This window comes from Bos javanicus, chromosome X (genome assembly GCF_032452875.1).
Source record: "Bos javanicus breed banteng chromosome X, ARS-OSU_banteng_1.0, whole genome shotgun sequence".
NCBI classification, from domain to species: Eukaryota; Metazoa; Chordata; class Mammalia; order Artiodactyla; family Bovidae; genus Bos; species Bos javanicus.
Genome location: NC_083897.1, coordinates 85,084,554 through 85,106,753, shown reverse-complemented (window position 1 = coordinate 85,106,753; position 22,200 = coordinate 85,084,554). Strand labels below are relative to the sequence as shown.

The window sequence follows — 22,200 nt, the reverse complement described above, 5'->3', positions numbered from 1 at the left end:
AACCCGCCATTTAATAATAACTGCCAAATTCAGGATCTTAGTTTCCCGACCAGGTGTATGGCAAAACCAATACAATATTGTAAAGTAATTAGCCTCTAATTAAAATAAATAAAAATTTAATTAAAAAATAATAATAACTGCCAAACAGTTGGGAATTTATATTGAACAGAGCAGTTTCATCTATATTACCTGATTTGATCCTCATAAGAATTCTTTAAAGTAGGGGTTCTTTTCCCTATTTTATAGATAAAGAATGAAGCTCTGAGAGTTGATGTTTGCCCTGCAGTTGAACATTCAGAAGATAGCAGGGCCAGAACTTGAGCCCAGGTCTCCTCCTAACTCCAAATTCCCTCTTCATCAAATTCTACCCCATAGTCTGTGTAGCACCCTTGTACATCTCTAGCCTTGGGTTTTACAATGAGGGACAAAGTTATCCAAAGCCAGTTGAGTCATAACGTGGAAGACATTGCATGTTGACTGTCAAGCTCCTTTTTTGTCTTTCCAATTCACAAGGCCCAGATACAACCACCAGATTTATGGGGTCGCTAAGAGTTGGGCACGACTAAGTGACTTCACTTTCACTTTTCACTTTCATGCATTGGAGAAGGAAATGGCAACCCACTCCAGCATTCTTGCCTGGAGAATCCCAGGGACAGAGGAGCCTAGTGGTCTGCCATCTCTGGGGTTGCATAGTCGGACACGACTGAAGTGACTTAGCACCAGCAGCAGCAACACCTTCTTAGCTTGCAAATCTGAGGTTGACTAGCCAATAAAATTCCTGGGAAGAAGGCCCAAGGATACTGTCTGTGCCAAAAACAGAGTTCACACAGGGAAGAAAAATACAAAAATAATAATAATAGTAACAAAATTAAAAGTTGCTTTAATTCTTATCAGTTATTCAGCTGAGTGTCTTGATGTTATATGTCTAACAGAAGTTCTGTTAGACAATACTTTGGCCACCTGTTGCGAAGAACTGACTTATTTGAAAAGACGCTGATGCTGGGAAAGATTGAAGGTGGGAAGAGAAGGGGACGACAGAGGATGAGATGGTTGGATGGTATCACCGACTCAATGCACATGAGTTTGAGTAAACTCTGAGAGTTGGTGATGGACACAGAGGCCTGGCGCGCTGCAGTCCATGGGGTTGCAAAGAGTCAGACATGACTGAGCAACTGAACTGTGCTGAACTGAACAGAGATTCAGTTTAATCTTTCCAAGCAGTTGCCAGACACCTAACCCTACCATGTTATAGGCTACAGACTTTTTCTTGCATATGATTCCACTTAATCCTTATAGCAGTTCTATGAACCATAGGGGCTTTTACTCCCATTTCATATGACAAGATTCAGAGTAGTAAATTAACTGGTTCAATTTGGTGACTTAACAAATACAACCATAGCTTGAGCTCACATCCTCGGATTTCCAGTCTTAGCAATAACCTAGTGCAAATCATTATGATAGAATTTGTGCAACTTGGAGTCACTGGATTTCCTCAGCCCAACCTCCAGGATGAGAAACTGTTTACTTACATTAATAAGTCTGCAAGTTAATATCTGTTTACCATCCAGCTTGTCCAAGGAAATAATCTCTCATCCTGAGTCATTTAAAAGAATAGCCTCAAAAGAAAGCCAAGTACCATATTCATTAGAACTGTTATTTGTGTTATCAATAATCACCTACGAATTCAAGTTATTTGCTCATTGAACAGATTGAGCTCTTGTCCTTTGAGAGGCACTGTGCTGGTACCTTGGAGAAGGCAATGGCACCCCACTCCAGTACTCTTGCCTGGGAAATCCCATGGACGGAGGAGCCTAGTAGGCTACAGTCCATGGGGTCGCTAAGACTCAGACATGACTGAGCGACTTCACTTTCATTTTTCACTTTCATGCATTGGAGAAGGAAATGGCAACCCGCTCCAGTGTTCTTGCCTGGAGAATCCCAGGGACAGAGGAGCCTGGTGGGCTTCCGTCTATAGGGTCACACAGAGTCAAACACGACTGATGCGACTTAGCAGCAGCAGCAACAGTGCTGGTACCTACTCACATAAATGTTGTTGTGAAGTATTCATTGATAGTGATAGTACATGTAAATTGCCTTGTTTTGCACCAGCACATTAATAAATGATAACTATTGAGAGAGAGTGAGTAGATTGTATGTACACAGTATATTTATAATCAGATGTATCTGGCTTGGCATCTTAGCTATACACTAGCGTGACTTTGAGCAAATCCCGTGTCTGCACATGCTTCTGCTTCCTTGTTTGAAGAGATGGTAGAGCAGTTGCTACCTTGCAGATTGTTATCAACATAGAAATTATGTATAAAGAGTACAATAGCTGGAACATAGAATAGTCTCTGTAAATAGTGGGTCATTATTACAAAGCTTGGGAACTAAACCACTAAAATCATTTTAAACTGCTGCTAACTTTGCCTAGAAGTTCATTCATAGGTCCCAAAGATGAATTGTCTTCTTTGAAAACCTTGGCTGTCAGGTGCACTAAAGCAGCAAAGGTTTCCTAATTGACCTTTCTTTAGACATGTTCTTCCAGAGGTTTCTGCTCAAGATTGCTAAGAAGTGATGTTGATTGGATTCTGCTGAGAAAACAGAGTCTCCAAGAAACTGTCTCTGCTCCCTAACCTGTTTGGTGTGTTTCAAAACTTGAAAATGACTTCTCTCTGTTTTCCCAAAACAGCCTGATGCACTGCCAAATAGGAGTTGAGTGAATGTATGTTGAAGGAAACCTGTAGGCTGAAGTTAGTGTTTCCTCAAATCATGCCTTGACAGCCATACTATCTGAGCAGGCCTTTTCAAAGGCTGGATATTGGAGAACAGAGTTAGGTATTATAATGAGATTAGCCCTATAGGAAACTTAGCCCGCTATGTTGCTGATGTGTACATAGTAATTAGGTTTGAGTTCTAAGCAGCTCTCACTAAGGATCATTAACTAGTATTAAGCCAAACTAAGCTATCCCCTTTTTCTCCTATGTTAGTTCTCTGACATCTCAGTGAGGGAAAAAATCATTAGTATTGATGACTTCCTTACTAGTACAGTTTAATCCTCATACCTCCATGAACCCTCATATTCACACCATCACCATCCAAGGGTTTCATTGATTCCCACTGTCACCCACCCCAGAGGTTCAAGGTTCAAACTCCTGGACCCCTCCCAAAGAGATTCTTGGATGTTATGTGCTTGACGCTTGCTTTTTGTCTCCTACTGGAAAGAGTCCGTCAAAGACATTCTGTTCTACAGAAGGGCTTCAGGCAGGAAATACTCTGGTGTCTGAAGCTGCAACTAGTCTGTTAGCATATCATTACCAGTGAAGGTGGGAGGCACATGCCTGGGAGGTAAGATTGCAGTCAAGGGTGGTGATGTGAGGAACTCTGGCATCCCTGATGTCTGGTAGACTTGGGACCTAAAGCAAATAAAAAAGGGAAATAGAGTGTGTGTGTGGCAAGGACCAACCAAACAGAACAATGTTTCTAAATAGCTTAGATTTCAGACCTGACCCTATGGCTAATAAAAATTTGTGACCTTGGTAGTTTTCAGCTGTGACTTCTCTGGCCCTCAGTTTCCTCATTGGCAAAATAAGTGTCATATTGCCTATACTCCAGGGTAATTGTGAGAGCTAAATGAGGTCATCATCAGGAAAGTTAGAAGCATTATCTAAATTCATATAACCATTCCTAATGAGGTACAGCAAAACAAAATTTTAGATAATTCTGGATCTGTTAGGGAGAAGATAAATGGGGCACTGTTAAGGGATAAGCTCTGAGGTGATACTCTAAGTATCCAACTATTTGGAAACCTCTGGGAGAGCAGAGCCATATCTGTTCTACCTATGTACTATTTGTGGAGGCAGAATTTGGGAACCTCTGTTCTCTGAGTTTAAGGGAGGCAGTTTGAAGATCATCTAATTCTCATTTTATAAAATGAAAAAAATGAGAATCCTTAATCCATTTAATTAATATTTCTCAAACTCCTACTCAAATACCTGAGCTATATTATATACTAGGGAGGAAAAAATGAAAAAAGGGGATGGTCCCTGTCTTCGAGAAGCTCTAAGTCTTGTGGAGTAGACGGATACGTGCATAAATAAATTCCAGTCCAGTGTAATGAGTGCTATAATTAGATGAAACTACTTAAGATTCATTAAGATGGTAAAAAAAGAATCAATAGGTCTTCTGCTTGGATGTGTTGGAAGAGGCTTCACAGAGAAGGTAGCTTTCCAGTGAATACTTGAAAGATGAGCAGGCATTTATCAGATGGAAAGTCTGGGAAGGGAAGAATACATTCTAGGGAAAGACAACTGCCTGTGCAGAGATAGCAGAGATTTAGAGGCATGAAATATGTTATATGTGTTCAGCAAATTGTGGGTTTTTCAGAATAGCTAGCGGAGAAGGCAATGGCACCCCACTCCAGTACTCTTGCCTGGAAAATCCCATGGACGGAGGAGCCTGGTAGGCTGCAGTCCATGGGGTCACTAAGAGTCGGACACGACTGAGTGACTTCACTTTCACTCTTCACTTTCATGCATTGGAGAAGGAAATGGCAACCCACTCCAGTGTTCTTGCCTTGAGAATCCCAGGGATGGGGGAGCCTGATGGGCTGCCATCTATGGGGTCGCACAGAGTCAGACACGACTGAAGCGACTTAGCAGCAGCAGCAGCAGCAGAATAGCTAGAACCTAAATTATGAGAAGATAAATGATAAGAAGTTAGTCTAAGAAGGTAGGTCATAAAGAGCCTGTTTGTGTGTACATAATGGCAGTTGGCAGGAATGGCAGTAGCGTAGGAAACTAGAAGTGCCAGGTACTTGTTGAATAGAAAATAATGGAGAGGAAGTGGGAGGCAGGAAAGGATTGGAGAAAAGAGATGTAGCCTGAAGGTGAAGAAGACATGGATGTCAAAGGCATTTCACCATATGCTGATATGTAATAGTATCCCTTTTCCAGGGTTGTTAGAGGGTACAAACAAGATTATAGCTAGAAAAGAGCTTTGTAAAATGAAAAATGCTGTTCATGTGAGAAAAATGATTATTACACTCCATCTTCAGAAAGGCAGTGAGCCTTTCTGAAGATCAGGAGCATGGGCTTTGGAATAAGACCGGCTTTGGAACTTGATCTGCCAGGTAGTAGCCTTACGATCTTGGAAAAATTCTTAACTTTTCTGCGACTCACTTCTACTGATTCATAGACTGGGCACGATATTATACACTTTATTGGATTGTTGTTGAGTATTAAATGAATTAATATAAGTAATATACTTATAAAAAAGTTAATTCATTGTAAACAGTCAGTGTTAGATTATTATTCTCTTTCAATGGGCAGTGCACTTTTTGCCTCTGTCCATCTCTTTTGAGCAGCTTGATGAATTAGGGAGCACAAATAATTATCTCCACCATATACTTTGTTCTCCTCTTACTCCCCATCATTGATGGTCCCTGAGTCTTCTCAGGGGCAGCCTGAGTACCAGAAATTCTCAGTCCAGCAGAGTCCCAGATTTCACTTAGACCATCAGTGCTCAGTCTGACCATTGCCTGTGTCCTATCTCCAGGCTTTCGCAACTTGCACGTGGACGACCAGATGGCAGTCATTCAGTACTCCTGGATGGGGCTTATGGTGTTTGCCATGGGCTGGCGGTCCTTCACCAATGTCAACTCCAGGATGCTCTACTTTGCCCCTGACCTGGTTTTCAATGAGTAAGTGCTTATGGGCCCAGAACTCACATAGACACCGACCTGGTTCATGGCGATAACGGTAATGGAAGTAATGGTGAGAGTTATTTCATTTGACCTTTACATGAGGCAGTAGAGGCCTAGCCAACCTATTAAGTCTAAAGTGGCTTTGCCTGGCTGAAAGGCCAATTGCTAGGAGGGAAGGGGGGAAGGCCATCACTTTTCCTGATCAAGACACAATCCTGGTAATTTGGCAGTGCTTCTGACCTGCTTTTAGCTTATCTCAGACCCTCATGTCAGGGTCCTTCTTCACTCTGGGCAACATAAGGAGTGAACAGAAACACTCTAGATCTGAAGGCTGAAGCTCCCTTGGTCCCTTTGCCACCACCAAAAGCTACTGCCAGTCACCTTTTGTTGAGAAACTCCTATGTGCCAGGACTATACTAGATATTTTCCTAATTCTTTCTCATTGAGCCCACATTTTAATGGTTAAATCAAGTTATGATAACTTGATTTCACCTTTAAAATATTTTTTAATGGATGGGGGAAATTAGGCTCAACAAAATAGTGATTCATCCAACAATATTAAATAGTGCATGTTGGCAACAGAATTCAAAGTATGACTGTGTAACTCCCAGCTTTTATACTGCCTCCTGGTGGTAAGTGATGAAGAAGAGCAACTCCACCATTTTCTGGCATGTGACCTTGGCCCAGTCAGTTCCTTCTTCTTTTTTTTTTTTTAAATTTTATTTTCTTTCTAAACTTTACATAATTGTATTAGTTTTGCCAAATATCAAAATGAATCCACCACAGGTATACATGTGTTCCCCATCCTGAAGTTTAATTAATACTTGCCTTGCCCACCAGCTCTATTTACCCTTCATAAATTTAGCCAAGAGCTCAAATTTTAGAAGTATACTTTTCTTAACTGAAACCTCTGTTGTATTATTTCCTACATCATTGTCTGATTAACAGTTTCCTCAGCTGTTAATAAAATAAAACTTCCTTCAATGGTTTGTTATGACAACTAAAATAAGAACTAATGGATGTGAAATGTCTGGCTCACAATGGGCAAGAAATAAAAAGAAGTACCTTTCCAATATTCTCTTTTCCTAGTACTGATAATCTTTTCTGTGTCTCTATTTGAGGTCCCTCATGGCATTGTGAATGTTGTTGTTCAGTTGCAGGAGCCGTGTATGACTCCTTGTGACACCATGGACTGAAGCACGTCAGACTCTCTTGCCTTTCATTTTCTCCTGGAGTTTGTGCAAATTCATGCCCATTGAATGCTATCTAACCATCTCATCTTCTGCTGCCCCCTTCTTCTTTGCCTTCAGTCTTTACCAGCATCCAGATCTTTTCCAATGAGTCAGGTCTTCACATCAGGTGGCCAAAGTATTAGAGTTTCAGCTTCAGCCCTTCCAATGAATATTCAGGGTTGATTTCCTTTAAGATTGATTGGTGTTATCTCCTTTCAACCCAAGGGACTCTCAAGAGTCTTCTCCCGCACCACAATTCAAAAGCAGCAATTCTTTGGCGCTCAGCCTTCTTTATGGTCCAACTCTCACATCTGTATGTGACTACTGGAAAAATCATAGCTTTGACTAAACAGACCTTTGTTGGCAAAGTGATATCTCTGCTTTTAATACACTGTCTAGGTTTGTCATAGCTTTCCTTCCAAGGAACATCATCTTTTAATTTCATGGCTGCAGTCACCATCTGCAGTGATTTTGGGGCCCAAGAAAATAGTCTGTCACACTGCTTCTACCTTTTCCCCTTCTACTTGCCATGAAGTGATGGGAACAGATGCCATGATCTTAGTTTTTTGAATGTTGAGTTGTAAGCCAGCTTTTTCACTCTCCTCTTTCACCTTCATCAAGAGGCTCTTTAGTTCCTCTTCACTTCCTGCCATTAGAGTGGCATGATCTACATATCTTAGGTTGTTGATATTTCTCCCAGCAATCTTGATTCCAGTTTGTGATTCATCCAGACTGGCATTTTCAATGATGTACTCTGGATATAAGTTAAATAAGCATGGTGACTATATACAGTCTTGTCATATTATTTTCCCAATTTTGAACCAGTCTGTAGTTCCATGTCTAGTTCTAACTGTTGCTTCTTGACTTGCATACAGGTTTCTCAGGAGACAGGTAAGATAGTCTGGTATTCCCATTTCTTTAAGAATTGTCTGCAGTTTGTTGTGATCCACATAGTCAAAGGCTTTAGCATAGTCAGTGAAGCAGTAGTAGATATTTTTCTAGTATTACCTTGCTTTCACTATGATCCACCGAATGTTTGCAACTTGATCTCTGGTTTCTCACCACAGAGAACCCCTTTGGTCCAGGAATGAACTGACCTTTCCTTTCCTCCAGCCCTCTAACCCAGAAGAACCTTAAAATAAAATCTACAGGCCAGTGGTTCCTCCCATTACAGCAATGCCATATGGGGGAAAAAAAGTGTCCCCAGCTGCCCTCTTCCAACTCAGCCAGCCCTGGTAGCCAGAAGCTAAGAATAACCAATGAGCTTTTGGCACAACCTGCTTTATGGTTTCCAGATATCCAAAGAGGTACCTATGATGCCATCTTCTGGGTCAGGCCTTAAAAAGCCCTCTTCCTGTTCTCTTCTTACTGTGCTCCAGTGATTAAATCACCTACCCCATCCAGAGCCCAAAGACCTTTGAACCTTTGTAAGGTGATAATTGGCTATTTTCTAAATCTTCGTTTCCTCTTCCACCTCTGTGTATGTGTGTGTGTGTGTGTGTGTATATATATATATATATATTTTTTTTTTTTTTGGCACCCTACCTCAGCTTTCTAGTCCACTTCCATGCACCTCATCAAAAGGTACTATAGGATTCCACACAGAGTCAGGGTCCTCCATGAAGCCCCAGAGCTCCTGAAATATCAGGTCCCCTTCCTCTTATAGGAACTGACTATGTTAGAGTTCTTAAAATCCCTAGAATTAGGAACTGACTATGTTAGAGTTCTTAAAATCCCTAGAATCATCTAAACCAATGCTTCTCAATGGGGACTGATTTTTCCTGACAAATGGTTTTTAATTGTGTAGTACATTTTTGCATGTTGGAATATGTTTAACATCCCTGGTACCTGCCTCAGTTCAGTTCAGTTCAGTCACTCTTTGCGACCCCATGGACTGCAGTATGCCAGGCTTCCCTGTCCATCACCAACTCCTGGAGCTTACTCAAACTCATGTCCATTGAGTTGGTGATGCCATCCGACCATCTCTTCCTCTGTCGGTCATCCCCTTCTCCTCCCGCCTTCAATCATTCCCAGCATCAGGGTCTTCCAAATAGGATCCTAGTCACTGTGATAGCTCAAACTGCCCGCACACACTAAGGTGGCAGTATCCTTCTAATTAAAAGCCATCTGTTACTGCTAAACTCCTCAAGGTACTAACGGGGAAACTGATACCCAAATAAAGAGACAGGGACTCTGGGCCAACTCATTTGCTGATCTCTCTGACCCAAACTTGTCATCAACCTTGCTTTCTTCTTTTCTCCTCTGATCTTTGTAAAGAACATAGTCTGTGAGAGTAATGGGCCTGAACCCTAGCTGTGCAACCTTGGGTAAATCACTGAACTTCTCTGAACCTTATTCTCTTCATCTGTAGAACAGTGAATAGTGTAACAATGGCACCTTCCAACGTATCATTTTTTGAGCAATTATTATGTGCCAGGCACTGTGCTCCATCATTTTTTCTAATATTCATCTACTCTCTTTTAATCTCACCTACCTCTGCTCACCTCCTGGATTCCATCCCTGCACCTTGTTTTCTACCCTGCACTTTCTATCCCTTTCTTTCCATTAGCTGTCCCCCATTCTATTTGCCCTTTCTCCTCATGTCTTATTCCTTTCTCCTTTGAATTCCTTCCCTTGCCTTTCTTCCGTCCTTTCCCTACTGTCTCTGTTCCTGGGGCCTTCAGCAGTGTTATAGCAATCCTTCATGTCAGGATCACAATTTCAGTGGTAAAAATACTGCAGTGTTATCATCAACAAAGGCTTGGAAGCACAGTAGAGCTCAGAGCAAGGCCATACCCCAAGACTCAGCAGATCTTATTCAAAAATTCTCTAGGAAGAAAGAGCTCGGAGCAGCACTGTTCTGGTCAATGATTTGTGATACTACCCGAGTTGGCTCACATGGTAAAGAATCTGCCTGCAATGCAGGAGGCTTGGGTTCAATCCCTGGGTCGGGAAGATCTTCTGGAGAAGGAAGTGGCTACCCACTCCAGTATTCTTGCCTGGAGAATCCCATAGACATGAGGAGCCTGATGGGCTACAGTCCATAGGGTCGCAAGAGTCAGACACCACTGACCAACTAACACTTCATTGTCTAAACACTTCCTTTTTCTAGTTGGGCTCCAGCCTGCATTAAATGCTTCTACACTATCTGCTTCTTCTTTTCCCTCTTTCTCTAGGCCATCCAAGATCTCTCTGAGATAGGATTCTGAGCTTCCACCCAGCCAGTATCAGGCCTGCTCAGCCTGTCAATGAAGCTAGTGGTTTGGGGACCAAAATGTCAAACCATAAGCTTTAGGCCCAATCTTAGTGGTCTTTTTCCTCACTATTTAAGTGAGTGTCAAATTCCCTTTCCTTTCTCTATAAGATATAAAATCAAATTCTCTCTCTCCTCCTCCCCGCCTCTCTCTCTCTCTGTCTCACACACACACACACACACACACACTCATACACACACACACACACACACAATTTCTGATGTGTTGAAGACTAGGAAGTTCTACTAGCAGAAGAATGGTGTATCTGTGTATCTTCTCTTACAGGCTTGTCACGGTCAGTCATGGAACAGAGACGCTCTCCCCAAGAAGCTGTCCAAGCCATGGCTACTTCCCTATATAATTTATCGGTGATAATGTGATGATCTGCTCACAAGTCACTATAATAAAGGCAGTTCATACATTTTTATAACTCCCAAACTGTGGTAAGGAACAGCTAGTATATGAAAGAGTAGGTTCCCCTTCAGCAGGGGATATTTAGATTGGATATTCAGAAATACTTTATGGCTGATTTGATAAGCATTGGAACTCATTTAAAGCGGCAATGGGGAATCTCCTTTTCTGGGAGATTTTAAAGAAATAATGACATTTCTAGTATAGTATGTGTGGCCACTTGGGAATCCTGGTGTCCTTATGTCAGGAGTTGATTTCTAAGGTCTGTCTCTTAGAAATTCTTCAAGTTTGAATGTCTGGGAGGCAGGTTCTGGCTCTAACTGTAGTTGCAATATTAGAACTGTAGTCAGGGAGATCATGTGCCATTGTATTCATTTGGTTAGGCTTTCCTTTCCCTGTCTCAGGAAACAGGAGGTGTATGGGGACCTGAAAACTCTGGCCAGGGAAGATGAGTAGTTATAAAGATATCATGATTTTGGGGAAAAAAAGAACAACCTGTTCCTTGTCATTGAAGCACTAGCAAGAGAAACATCAAGCTCTTCTTGGAGAAACTGGAAAGGGGAGGGCACCCACAGACAGTCTCTCTGGGTTTATTCTAAGCCTTCTCTTACCCCTCTCTTTTCTCTGTGTGTTTCCTTCCTAGGTACCGCATGCACAAGTCCCGGATGTACAGCCAGTGTGTCCGAATGAGGCACCTCTCCCAAGAATTTGGATGGCTCCAAATCACCCCCCAGGAATTCCTGTGCATGAAGGCACTGCTGCTCTTTAGCATTAGTAAGTGCCTGGAAGGGTAGAGAGTGCCCCTAAGGGGCATTGGGCATCAGAGGAGAGGTGCTTTTTCATTAAAGGATTATCAGGAAGAAGCCAGCTCCTGAATATTTCCCTTCTTCTTTCACCCTCCCTCCTCCACTCTCCCTTAGCATCTTTTTTCCCTAACAAGGATGAATTTCATGGCTAGAGACCAATTTCTTTGCTTCAATTCAACCTCCATTAGATCCCCACTTACCCCCAATCTTTCTTTGGGACAAGGCCTTTTTGGCTAGTTTTATCAGGTCTCTGAATTTTTCCATAGCTTCTACCATAGAAACAGGCAAGGACTACCTTATATTTCTTGTAGGGTAGAAAGAATTTCTTCTTCTGCCAAAAAGACAAGGTCTATGTAAGCAACTCAGAAAAGGCTTATTTGGCAGCCAAGGAATATTTCTTTAATATCTTTTCTAAGCAGAGTGCTGTCTTAGCCCCTATGGGGGAGAAAGGAGATAAAATTTGATATTCAAGGCCACATATTTTAATTGTCTAATTCAGAGCTGGACTGTGGATGATGTAAAACCAAGAAATGTATAGATGTGAAGACTAGAGAAAGGAAAGGCTCAGTAAATTTTATTTACTTGATGCCCTACAGACTGGGTCCAGCTAGCCTTCTCCCTAAGACCTTCCTGGCAGACTTCCTGAAGGCCCCAGGCATATAGACCTCAAGTGACAGGAAGCCAAGTCGATGGCTCCTTCCTTGTGGGGGTGGGGGTCAAGTTTGTGGTCAGAAAACTTGGTGCTTTGTCTAATGCTCCTTCGTGGGCATGCTTCCCCTCCCCATTCTGTCTTCATCCCACATCAGTTCCAGTGGATGGGCTGAAAAATCAAAAATTCTTTGATGAACTTCGAATGAACTACATCAAGGAACTTGATCGTATCATTGCATGCAAGAGAAAAAATCCCACATCCTGCTCAAGGCGCTTCTACCAGCTCACCAAGCTCCTGGACTCTGTGCAGCCTGTAAGCAAACAATGGAGGGTGCTTTGTCAGGGAGAGTAGCCTGATAGGGCCAAGTGATAATATGCTCTTCTAGGGTCTGGCACCACCTGTTGGGAGGTGCTTCCATTCCCCTCTGGCTTTGAGTGTGGTCCAGGAAGAAAATCCAATGAAGAAGAAAGGAACACAGGTCACAGTGTCCCAGCTGGATGTTGTGAAAGAGGTGGAGGAGTTGAGAACAGAGCAACTGGGACTCAGAGAAGGGGCTTAGAGTAGATAAGTTCTTTAGGCAGACAAAACAGACCTGGATGTTTTTCCCCTCTTCCTTGAGTCATGTGCATGTACGTTTGTGTGTGTGTGTGTGTGTGTGTGTGTGAGAGAGAGAGAGAGAGAGAGTGTGTGTGTGTGAGAGAGAGAGAGTGTGTGTGTGCGTGTGTGTGTGTGTATGTGTGTGTGTGTGTGTGCTGGGGAAAAGGAACACTCAGTCCTGAGTCAGAGAGCCTGCAGTGGTTTAAGAGATCTCTTGGGACCTCTCAGTGACTCCCTGGAGACAATTTAGTGCATGTGTGTGTGTATGCACTCACACACACAAACACACACACACTCACAGAGGCCCAAGGACATGAAAGGAAGGAGGAGGAAATCAAAGGCTGTGGGGGAGACCCTGACAAGAAGCCAACTCCTTGTCAACCCTGTTTTTTCCCTCTCTTGTTGTCTCCCTGCAGATTGCACGAGAGCTGCATCAGTTCACTTTTGACCTGCTAATCAAGTCTCACATGGTGAGCGTGGACTTTCCAGAAATGATGGCAGAGATCATCTCTGTGCAAGTGCCCAAGATCCTTTCCGGGAAAGTCAAGCCTATCTATTTTCACACTCAGTGAAGCTTTGGAAGCCCCCATTTTCTTACCTCACCTCACTCCCTTTTTCAGATATCTTCTGCCTGTTTTAACTCTGCACTACTTCTCTGCAGTGCCTTGGGGAATTTCCTCTATTTATGTATAGTCTGTCATGAAGATGTTCTTGAATTCTATTTGCTGGGCTTTTTTTTTTTTTTTTCTCTCTCTTTCCCTCCTTTCTTTTCTATCTCTACCTATCTGACTCTCCCATGGCACTTTCAGACTGTACTTCCTGCTGTGGCTCTTATCTGTGTTTTGAATGCTGTTGTATTTCTTTAAATCTGTGATGATCCTCATGTGGCACAGTGTCAAGTTGTGCTTGTTTATAGCACTATGCTGTGTGCCAACTACACAAACGTTTACTCACCTAATGCCACGTGAAGTTTAGAGAGCTAAGAGTATCTGGAAAAACAAAAGACAAACAAACAAACAAACAAAAAATACACTATGGTTTTTCCCTCTTAAAAAATATTAAAACAGAAATTACCAAAGAGGCCAACAGTAACTAGAATAAGGTGAAAATTGCAAGCCCATGGGGAGTCACTGCTTTTTTCCCCCAAACCCTCTCTCCCTGGGAGACTTTATTTTCTGCCAATGGCTATTGCCATTAGAGGGCAGGGTGACCCCAGAACTGAGGTGGATGGGGGCAGATTTAAGATAGGACAGATGGATCACCAGTACCTGCCCACAGCCTTGGCTCCTGAGAGCTAGGCTGTTCAACTGCAGCACAATTCATGGTACTGAAAAATGTGCTTCATGTTTGAAAACCTGTCTGTTGGAAATGCCTCCCCACACCAGTCCCTTTTCTCTTGCATCCTCTGCCTCCACCCTCAAATTGACTTTCAATATCTTTTCTAAGAGCTTTGAACTGAATGTTTTCTTTAGCCAAAACTTGGCCACTTCCACTGAAGAATCAGACCAGCAAGAAGGAGAGGGAGATCTGACCTTTTGTAAGGCCCCATTCTGATCCAGGTCTGCATTCCCATTTGTGGCCCAGGGAGGAGCCTAGGGCTAGAGTCAGAGGAAAAGGAAGTAGTGGCTTGACTGTTCTCCTGCTTAGGACACTGAAGATTTGATCCTTCTTTGCCTCTACCTTTAAGAGACCTGAATGTTTTCTGCCTGACTCCATGCAGCTGCAAGCATCCTCCATCCTCCCTTCTGTGTTTTCTGGGCCCGAGCTTCACCAGACTTCACTACAGCCACAGTGGTGAAACTTGTCCACTCCTTGGGCACATTCAGACTCTCTGCTAAGAACTCCCACCCCCAAGAAGGCTAACAAGTCAGCAGTCTTGATGTCTATCTCTAGATGCCAGTAGGCTCAAAGATTTCTTACCATATGTCTCTCATCAACTGAACTCTCAGAACTCTGTAGACCTTAGACAAACTGGAAAGAAGGTATCAACGGGATTGGACAAGCTGGGCGTCTTGCCCTTGTCCCCCAGAGATGACACCTTCCCACCAAGTGAAGAATGCCCACTTCCTCCTTCAGAGCAGCTAAAGGGGCTACCCAGATCTGTGTTGAAGAGAAAACTCTGTTACCAATGTGAGAAAAATGAAGGCACTAGAAATGGAAATCCTGTAAATGCTCTCCTTTCCATCCAACATATCCACCTGCAGAAGTCAGGGAAAGAAGAGAGAAGAAATCAAGAGAATACTAACTAATAAATTAAAAGTTTTCAGAAGCAAAATCTAAAGCCAGATGGGCACCATCTGGTGAGTTTATTCACCATCCTTCTCTGCTGCTGATTCTGGGCTCTAACGTTGGCCATACTCACTCAGCCACTTTTGTTGCTGCCTCTCGGCCAGAGGAAGCTGAAATACTGAAACTACCGAACCATGGCCTCCTTTGGAAAGGTCTGGTTGGTGTGGCTCTGATGGGCTGCCACCTATGAACTTGGTGTGTTCCAGCAACACTGGTTTCATATAGTCCTTTGGCACTCCTTTGTTCTGTTGACTTTGTCCCCCAGTCATGAGTACTGGGGAATGCCTACCTACTTTCTCATTTTGGCCACTGTCTCTTCACATAGCTCTTAAATTCATCTGCTAAACAACAAATTAGAAGCCAGTCACCAAGCTGCCTGTTTCAGCTAGTTCACTCTACTTGTTGTTGAGAAGATAGTTTCTGAGTGACATGATATGATCTACATGGGTTTCCTCCCCTGATTTCTGCTGATATTAATAGCCAAATGAACCTGCAAAACAGCTTCTTTAAATAACAAGGGAGAGGGGAACTTAAGATGTGTGTTACACCAATCCAAGTCTGCTGGACAAAACTAAAGCTGACAGGTTCTCTTTATAGGGTAGGATAGAACAATTCTGTTTTTCTTTGTTATGACACCATTTGGCTTATGGGATCACTTTTAGCTGTTTTAAAGAGAAAAAAAAAAAACACCACTCTATTCATTTAAACTAGGTTACTTTTTAATAGTTCCTTTATATCTGTTTTGAAATGATCCTCATCTTTTGTGGTACATGGATTTGAGTATATTATTCTAATACCTCTCCTTGTAAATACTAGATGCTCTCCTTTCCATTTCTCTGGGTATCAAGGTTTTCATCTTTATAGATTTCCCAATCGTGACTCTTGTCTTTATGAGTATATGTTTTTCACTTGTGAAAGCCAAAAATCAGTGAAATGGCAGTGTAATTAAAAACAGAAACAACTAGATTACTCTGAACTCCCAAATGGCAAGACAAGGAGAAAATGGCCTAAACAAGGATTTAGGTGTACTGTTTTTGCACTGGGCTTCCCTGGTGGCTCAGACGGTAAAGCGTCTGCCTGCAATGCAGGAGACCCGGGTTCGATTCCTGGGTCGGGAAGGTCCCCTGGAGAAGGAAATGGAAATCCACTCCAGCACTCTTGCCTGGAAAATCCCATGGATGGAGGAGCCTGATAGGCTACAGTCCATGGTGTCGCAAAGAGTCGGACACGAGTGAGCGACTTCAATTTCACTTTTGACTTCACTTTCAGTGAGCAAAAGAGATTTTAGCTTAGCTTTGGCTCCCACAGATGAAAGGGGGATTTTTATTTTCTTTTGGCCATTGTTATTCCAGCCAGCGTAATTGCCAGAAGTCTCATTTTACATGCACTCTGCTCTACAAACAGATTTGATACGGTTGGTACACTGTGCTCACCTTTGAAGGATCAGCCACCCACACCTATTCACCTGGTGAGCTTAAAGATGAGGATCACTCACCAGACAAGCCATGGAGACTATCCCCAAAAAGGTTTGCAGTGCTCAATGGGGATGGAGAGTGAGGAAGAGAAAAAGAAGGAGCACCAGGGAGAAAGTCCCATCTGTGCTGGGCAGCAGACAGCTGCCAGGTTCATAAATTCTGTGGTCAAGGAAAAGAGTCGTGTGGCAGTTTCAGCTCTTGCTCATTGGGCAGCTTGCCCAGGCCTGGCCTCTGAGTTGAAATGCGGGTTGGATTCTTTGTTCCATAGCTTTTCTATGCCACAGACAGTATCTTTGTTCTTGAAGAGTTCATTATTTTTTTAACAAGAAAGAAGATTTTTGAAGGATTCTGTCATATATCTTTGAAAAAAAGAATCAGTAATACATATATTTTTATATATGTTAACTGGCACTTAAAAAGGTGGGGGGGGGAAGAGTTTCACTCTGTCCTTTGGGTAGTTGCTGAAGTGATTTTCCAGGTTGAGAAATAATGCGCTGATGCTAGAATCCCTCTCTGTTCATACTCTACTTCTATATACATATATGAATATATAGCAAGAAATATTCTATTTGTACTTCAAAAGAAAATAGGTCCACCATCCACATGATATTGGTACTACACAAATGATCTAATGTTAAGCATCAAGTAGCTTCTGAGTGTTTGTTTCATTAGGCACAGCACAGACATGGCCTTGTCCTCTTTTCTTTCTTGATACTGGGCATGAATCAAAAGTACAAGCCACTCCCTCTCAGTCTTGTGCTAGGGTTGCACTTCATGAGACTCTTTTCAGACAGCTTAATAACTATCCCTGCATGGTTCCTACATGGCCCTGGGAAGACAAGAGGTTGAATACTAATTCTTTTATGGCAGTTGCCCAGGTGAGAGGACACTGGGCCCAAGGGGGGTGACGTTCATGCTCAACTATATGTAGGGGGTCATGAGAATCAGGAATGCTAAAATACAAGATCCAATCCCAAACTTAAGTCAAAATAATCCATTTATCATGTGCACTATCTAATAAAAGGAAGTTTCTACCCTTGCTGCCTTTTATTAGGCGGGTCTGTTCTCACCACTAATCTCTTTGAAAATCTGTGAAAGCAGTTTAAAAAAAAAAAGATAAAGAGACCAAAAAAAAAAAAAAAAAAAAGACAGTGCATCACATTATGTAACCAAAGATTACATTGTATCTGGTAATTTACCAAAATTTTTAAGGGCAGGGAGGGGGCAAACATTAGTGCCTCTTTGGTAACCTATCCAAAAACAGACTAAAGGACTTTGCTGGTGACTGACTTATAAGAGTTTTGTGGGGTTTTCCCCTCCACAATATACATGTTTAGAACAGTGGAAGATAATTTTGAAAAATAATGGGATTATGGGTCCTTCAGTAAGTGATTTTTATAAAAAGAACTAGCTTTCCTTTCATGTAGTAGTTGCTGAGCATATTCTTAAAGCTCCATCATTGAATGGTTGGAAATGGAGCTGTCTTGGCCACTGTGTTTGCTAGTTCTGATGTTAGCTTATCTGAAGATGTGAAGCCCTTGCTGAGAAGGGAGCATTTAAAGGATTAGATTTTGCACTAGAGGGACAGCAGGTGGAAATCCTCATTTCTGCCCACTTTGAATGGCACAAAAAGTTTCTCTGCAGTTTAAGGCAGAAGGTTGAAATATATTGTAAATGAGTATTTGTATCCATGTTTCAAAATTGAATTATATATATATAGATATAATGTGTTCTAATAGCTTTACCTCTCTCTGCACCTTTATATTTGGTTCCAGGTCATAGCTGATACCATGTACTTGTAAGAGAGGCCACAGCTACATTTTAGAAGCTCTCAGAATGGAAAAGACACCTGCGTTGATCAGATAACCAAGAGATCTCTGTTCCTATTGAGGCCTGACTCACAGGCCTTGCAAAGGAGCAGAGAAGGGAAAAGGGTAGGGTACATTATGTGTTGCACTTTACTAGCCCAAGACAGATGAATGTGTAAAGGGTGGTGAAGTCCCATTGAAACGGACTGGGATTTACCATAGGGAAGGCCCATACTTGGGGCCAAAGGCCCACCCAAACGATTAGCCTGTGGCCCCCTAATGGGACCTGTGCAGCTGGAAAAAGAAAGGGTATTCTTTGTTCTTCATCACCCCAGTGAAAAAAGGGCAGTTTCCTGCACTTGGGAACCTGGAGCAAGTGCTCCATTTCAAACAATTCACTCACCTGCGATTGAGGTGCTCTTGCTACTGGGTGTCTATGTGCTCTAATTCTGATTTTGGATATGTTCTGTAAAGATTTTTGACAATGAAAATGTGTTTCTATTTGTTAAAAAATTATCAGTGTACTAGAAGTAGTATATCTGTAGGTACAGGTCCATCTCTACCCACAGGTAGGGATGTTTTTCTTCAGAGATTGACACTGGGGTCTGTTGCCCAGAGCCTCCCAATCCTTAACCTTTTCTAGGTGAAGGCAGAAAAATCCACAGTCACTCCTCTAAAAACACTTCAGCTGAAGTAACAAACCATTCAGAATGTTTCCATTCCAAATATAAGTGGTAAATATTTTAATTTAACAGGTAGAGTTTTAAAGGGAAAAGTAGCCTTTGACTCATCTTTGATTTTTCCTCATTAGATTTGGCCATAAAATAAATGATACACATTGATTGGTTTTAACCCCAATTCAGTTGAGCAAGAGTACTGGTTCCTTTCTTTATCCCACTTCTCTCTTAGCTTTTTATGGAATTAAATGAGAAGCTATGGTCTGAGTAGCCCTTGTGGTTTAAAACAGTTTGCACAAGCATTACTTTAAAAGGCTGTCACATAGCTACAGATTCCATTGGCCACCAATACTGGAACTCACATCCATTCCCAAAGGAAAGGAAATTCTGGAATGATACTGCTTCTCTGCTGGTGCCCTCCTGGGCTAATGCTTCACATTTTGGAACTCTGTACCTTGCACAGTAGATAAACCAAGCCTGCAGTCTCTCCCAGCTTTAGCCCTTGGTGTTGTACTGCAGTGATGTGCCTGTGGGGTTGTTCAATCCCATAAGCCACTCAGGTGCTGAGAGTACCCACCATTGGGATGACCCAAGCTACCAAAATAGTTTCTCCCCCCACTTTGACACCTTTCTGCTTTTCCCTAGACTGGAGTATTGATTAGGGAGTACCTCAGACATGACATTCTTGGGCTGTCCTCGAGATTACTTTGGCAGCAGAAGAGAGCAGACTATGTAACCAGATGTAAGAATTTACTTTACGCTGAGGGAAAAATTTTAAAGAAAGAAAGCATCATATAAAGTTGTTTTTGTTTTTGTTTTTTTTTTAAGAAACATTCATTTTGCTTGAAATGTCTTTTGATGGGGCTTCAGTTCTCACAACGACACTTGGCCTCCACTGGGCAGCAGAACCAGCCCCAAGCGCTAGTGTTCTATTCTCTTTTTGTAATCTTGGAATCTTTTGTTGCTCTAAATACAATTAAAAATGCAGAAACTTGTTTGTTGGAATACATGTGTGACTCTGGGTTTGTCTCTGTCTCTGCTTTCAGAAATGTCATCCATTGTGTAAAATACTGCCTTGCTGGCCTGCCAGCTAAAACTTGGCCACAGCCCCTGTTGTGGCTGCAGGCTCAAGTTATTGTTAACAAAGAGACCCAAGAAAAGCTGCTAATGTCCTCTTATCACCATTGTTAATTTGTTAAAACATAAAACAATCTAAAATTTCAGATGAATGTCATTAGAGTTCTTTTAATTAGCTCTTTTTATTGGCTGTCTTTATTGAAGTCGAGTTGGTATCATGCCCAGTGACTTTTTAATGCTACTTTGATTTTCATGTATTTTTAAAAATCTTTGCACAGGGGTTATAAATTTGTCCGCTTTGGCCTTTAGCATAATTTGACCTGGGACCACCAAAATATCAAAGGGTCTGTGCTAGCAAGCACAGATGGACACTGGCTGCCCATTACAACATCTCATCAGAAAACCTGAGTTTGTCAGGAGAAAGCTACACAAAACCCAGCTGTTCATCCTCATTCTCATCTTCGTGGGAGCATAAAATGAGTGGATGCTTCACAGCCTAGTTCTTGCCAAGCTTCAGATTAAGCTGGGCATGTTCACGTCCTCAGTGGTTTTCAGGGCCAATATCATTCTTGACCACCAATATAAAATCTGAGCCAGCCTTCTTTAGGGTTTACAAAAGTTCAAGCAAAGCCTCCTTCCATCTCCTCTCAGTGTGAATACTTAACGAGATCCTAAATTGAACTCTAGGCTTGAGATACAGGCCATCAATGAAGTGTGACAGATGTGTTAAGGAATAATCGGAGTAATCTCAGTGTCCTCACATATAATAGGAGTTGTCACAGTGCCTCTTTACTAGTCCAGCTTGGGGATTCAGTAAAAATGTATATGATCCAACTAGTGGGCTTATTGCTGTGGCTTTGATCCCTACTAAAATGCCAGAACCCCTGGGAGGGATCTTACATTGAGCCATGTTTATCATTACCTCACAGTAGATGTATTTCTCAAACTTTTATGGAGAGCAATGCTTGATGGAGAGGAGAAGAAAACAAGAGCTTCTTAGGATGTGTATTTGTGTGTGTCTAAGTAAAGAGAGAGAATATGAATGTTTGTGGGTTGTGTGTGGAAGTCAGAGTCTACCTCCAGAAGAGTCCCATCTGACCATTGCTTAGTTTCTCTTCTCTTGGATCTACAGAGAGTGACCTAACAGCCACCCTACCTGGTTCCATTGATCACTCAGCTCGTGATACAGTAGTTATCATCATCATAGATTTTCCAAAATTATAACGGCGCAGAGGTCAGGGGTAAACGGTCACCTAGTGGATTAAAAAGAGCCTGGAGGCAGGAGTCTTATATGTGACTTAATCATGATCATATAATGTATAGCTAGGATTCTGGCCTGCTGATTCACTATATGATACTGGGCAACCCTCTGCCCTTTTCTGTACCTTAGTTTTCTCATCTATAAAATGAATGTGCCTAAAGATATGAAATAGAACTAGAAGAGATGGAGAGCCCCTTCCAGGGTGGATGGATACTACAGTTATTGCAAACTACAGCAACACTTTAAAAAGTTGTAACATAAAGGGGAAAGCAAAGGGCCTTTTATTATCCCTAGAACACAGTTTTGTAACTAGAATTCTGATGTTTGTACTCAATAAAAATTTACCAAACACCTGGGGCAGGGGGTCAAAAAAAATTGAATCCTGTGTAATAGATGCTGTCAACTCCCTTGATGGATGGGGTTACGACTCAAAAGTAAAATAATTTGTTTACCATTTAGATGATCTCATAAATAGCAGAGATAAGTAGGAGTTAAGCCATGGTCCATGCTTTCAGTGAGTTTACAGTCTATTAAATACCTTAGACCAGGCCAGTCTGGGACTTAAACCCATGAAATCCACCCCAAACTCTCCCACATCTATCCTCCAAACAAGATTGGACTAACCCCTGATTTGTAATTATTGCCTTTTACAGCTAGAAGGGATCTTAGATAACATCTAGCCCAAATTTTACATTCTTCACATGAGAAAGTCCAGGCACAAAACTGTGGCAAATGACTAGCTCTTCTAGCACATCCAGGTCACAGCCCCTTCATGTGCCTGCAGGCACAACCTCTTGCATATTGGTTCAGAGCCTTGGTTAAAGAGCCTCCACGTCTCATCTGTGGTTCCCATGTATACAGCCCAAGGATCTCTACTCCAACTGCAGTACCTACTTTACTGACTCTCAGAGGTTTTCTTCATATCACTGCAGGAGAAAGTGAGAGGAGAGAATTACT

General features: G+C 42.1%; 1 protein-coding gene across 1 annotated transcript in view; it reads left to right on the top strand.

Moving 5' to 3' along the window:
• AR (androgen receptor) overlaps positions 1–20,128 on the top strand; it is a 215,960-nt gene extending 195,832 nt beyond the window's left edge. The window contains exons 5-8 of the mRNA XM_061409856.1: positions 5,557–5,701; positions 11,245–11,375; positions 12,214–12,371; positions 13,073–20,128. Coding sequence (XP_061265840.1) covers positions 5,557–5,701; positions 11,245–11,375; positions 12,214–12,371; positions 13,073–13,228 — 590 coding nt within the window. The 3' untranslated portion in view covers positions 13,229–20,128. The remainder of the gene's footprint in view (positions 1–5,556; positions 5,702–11,244; positions 11,376–12,213; positions 12,372–13,072) is intronic.
• The last annotated feature ends 2,072 nt before the right edge of the window (positions 20,129–22,200 follow it).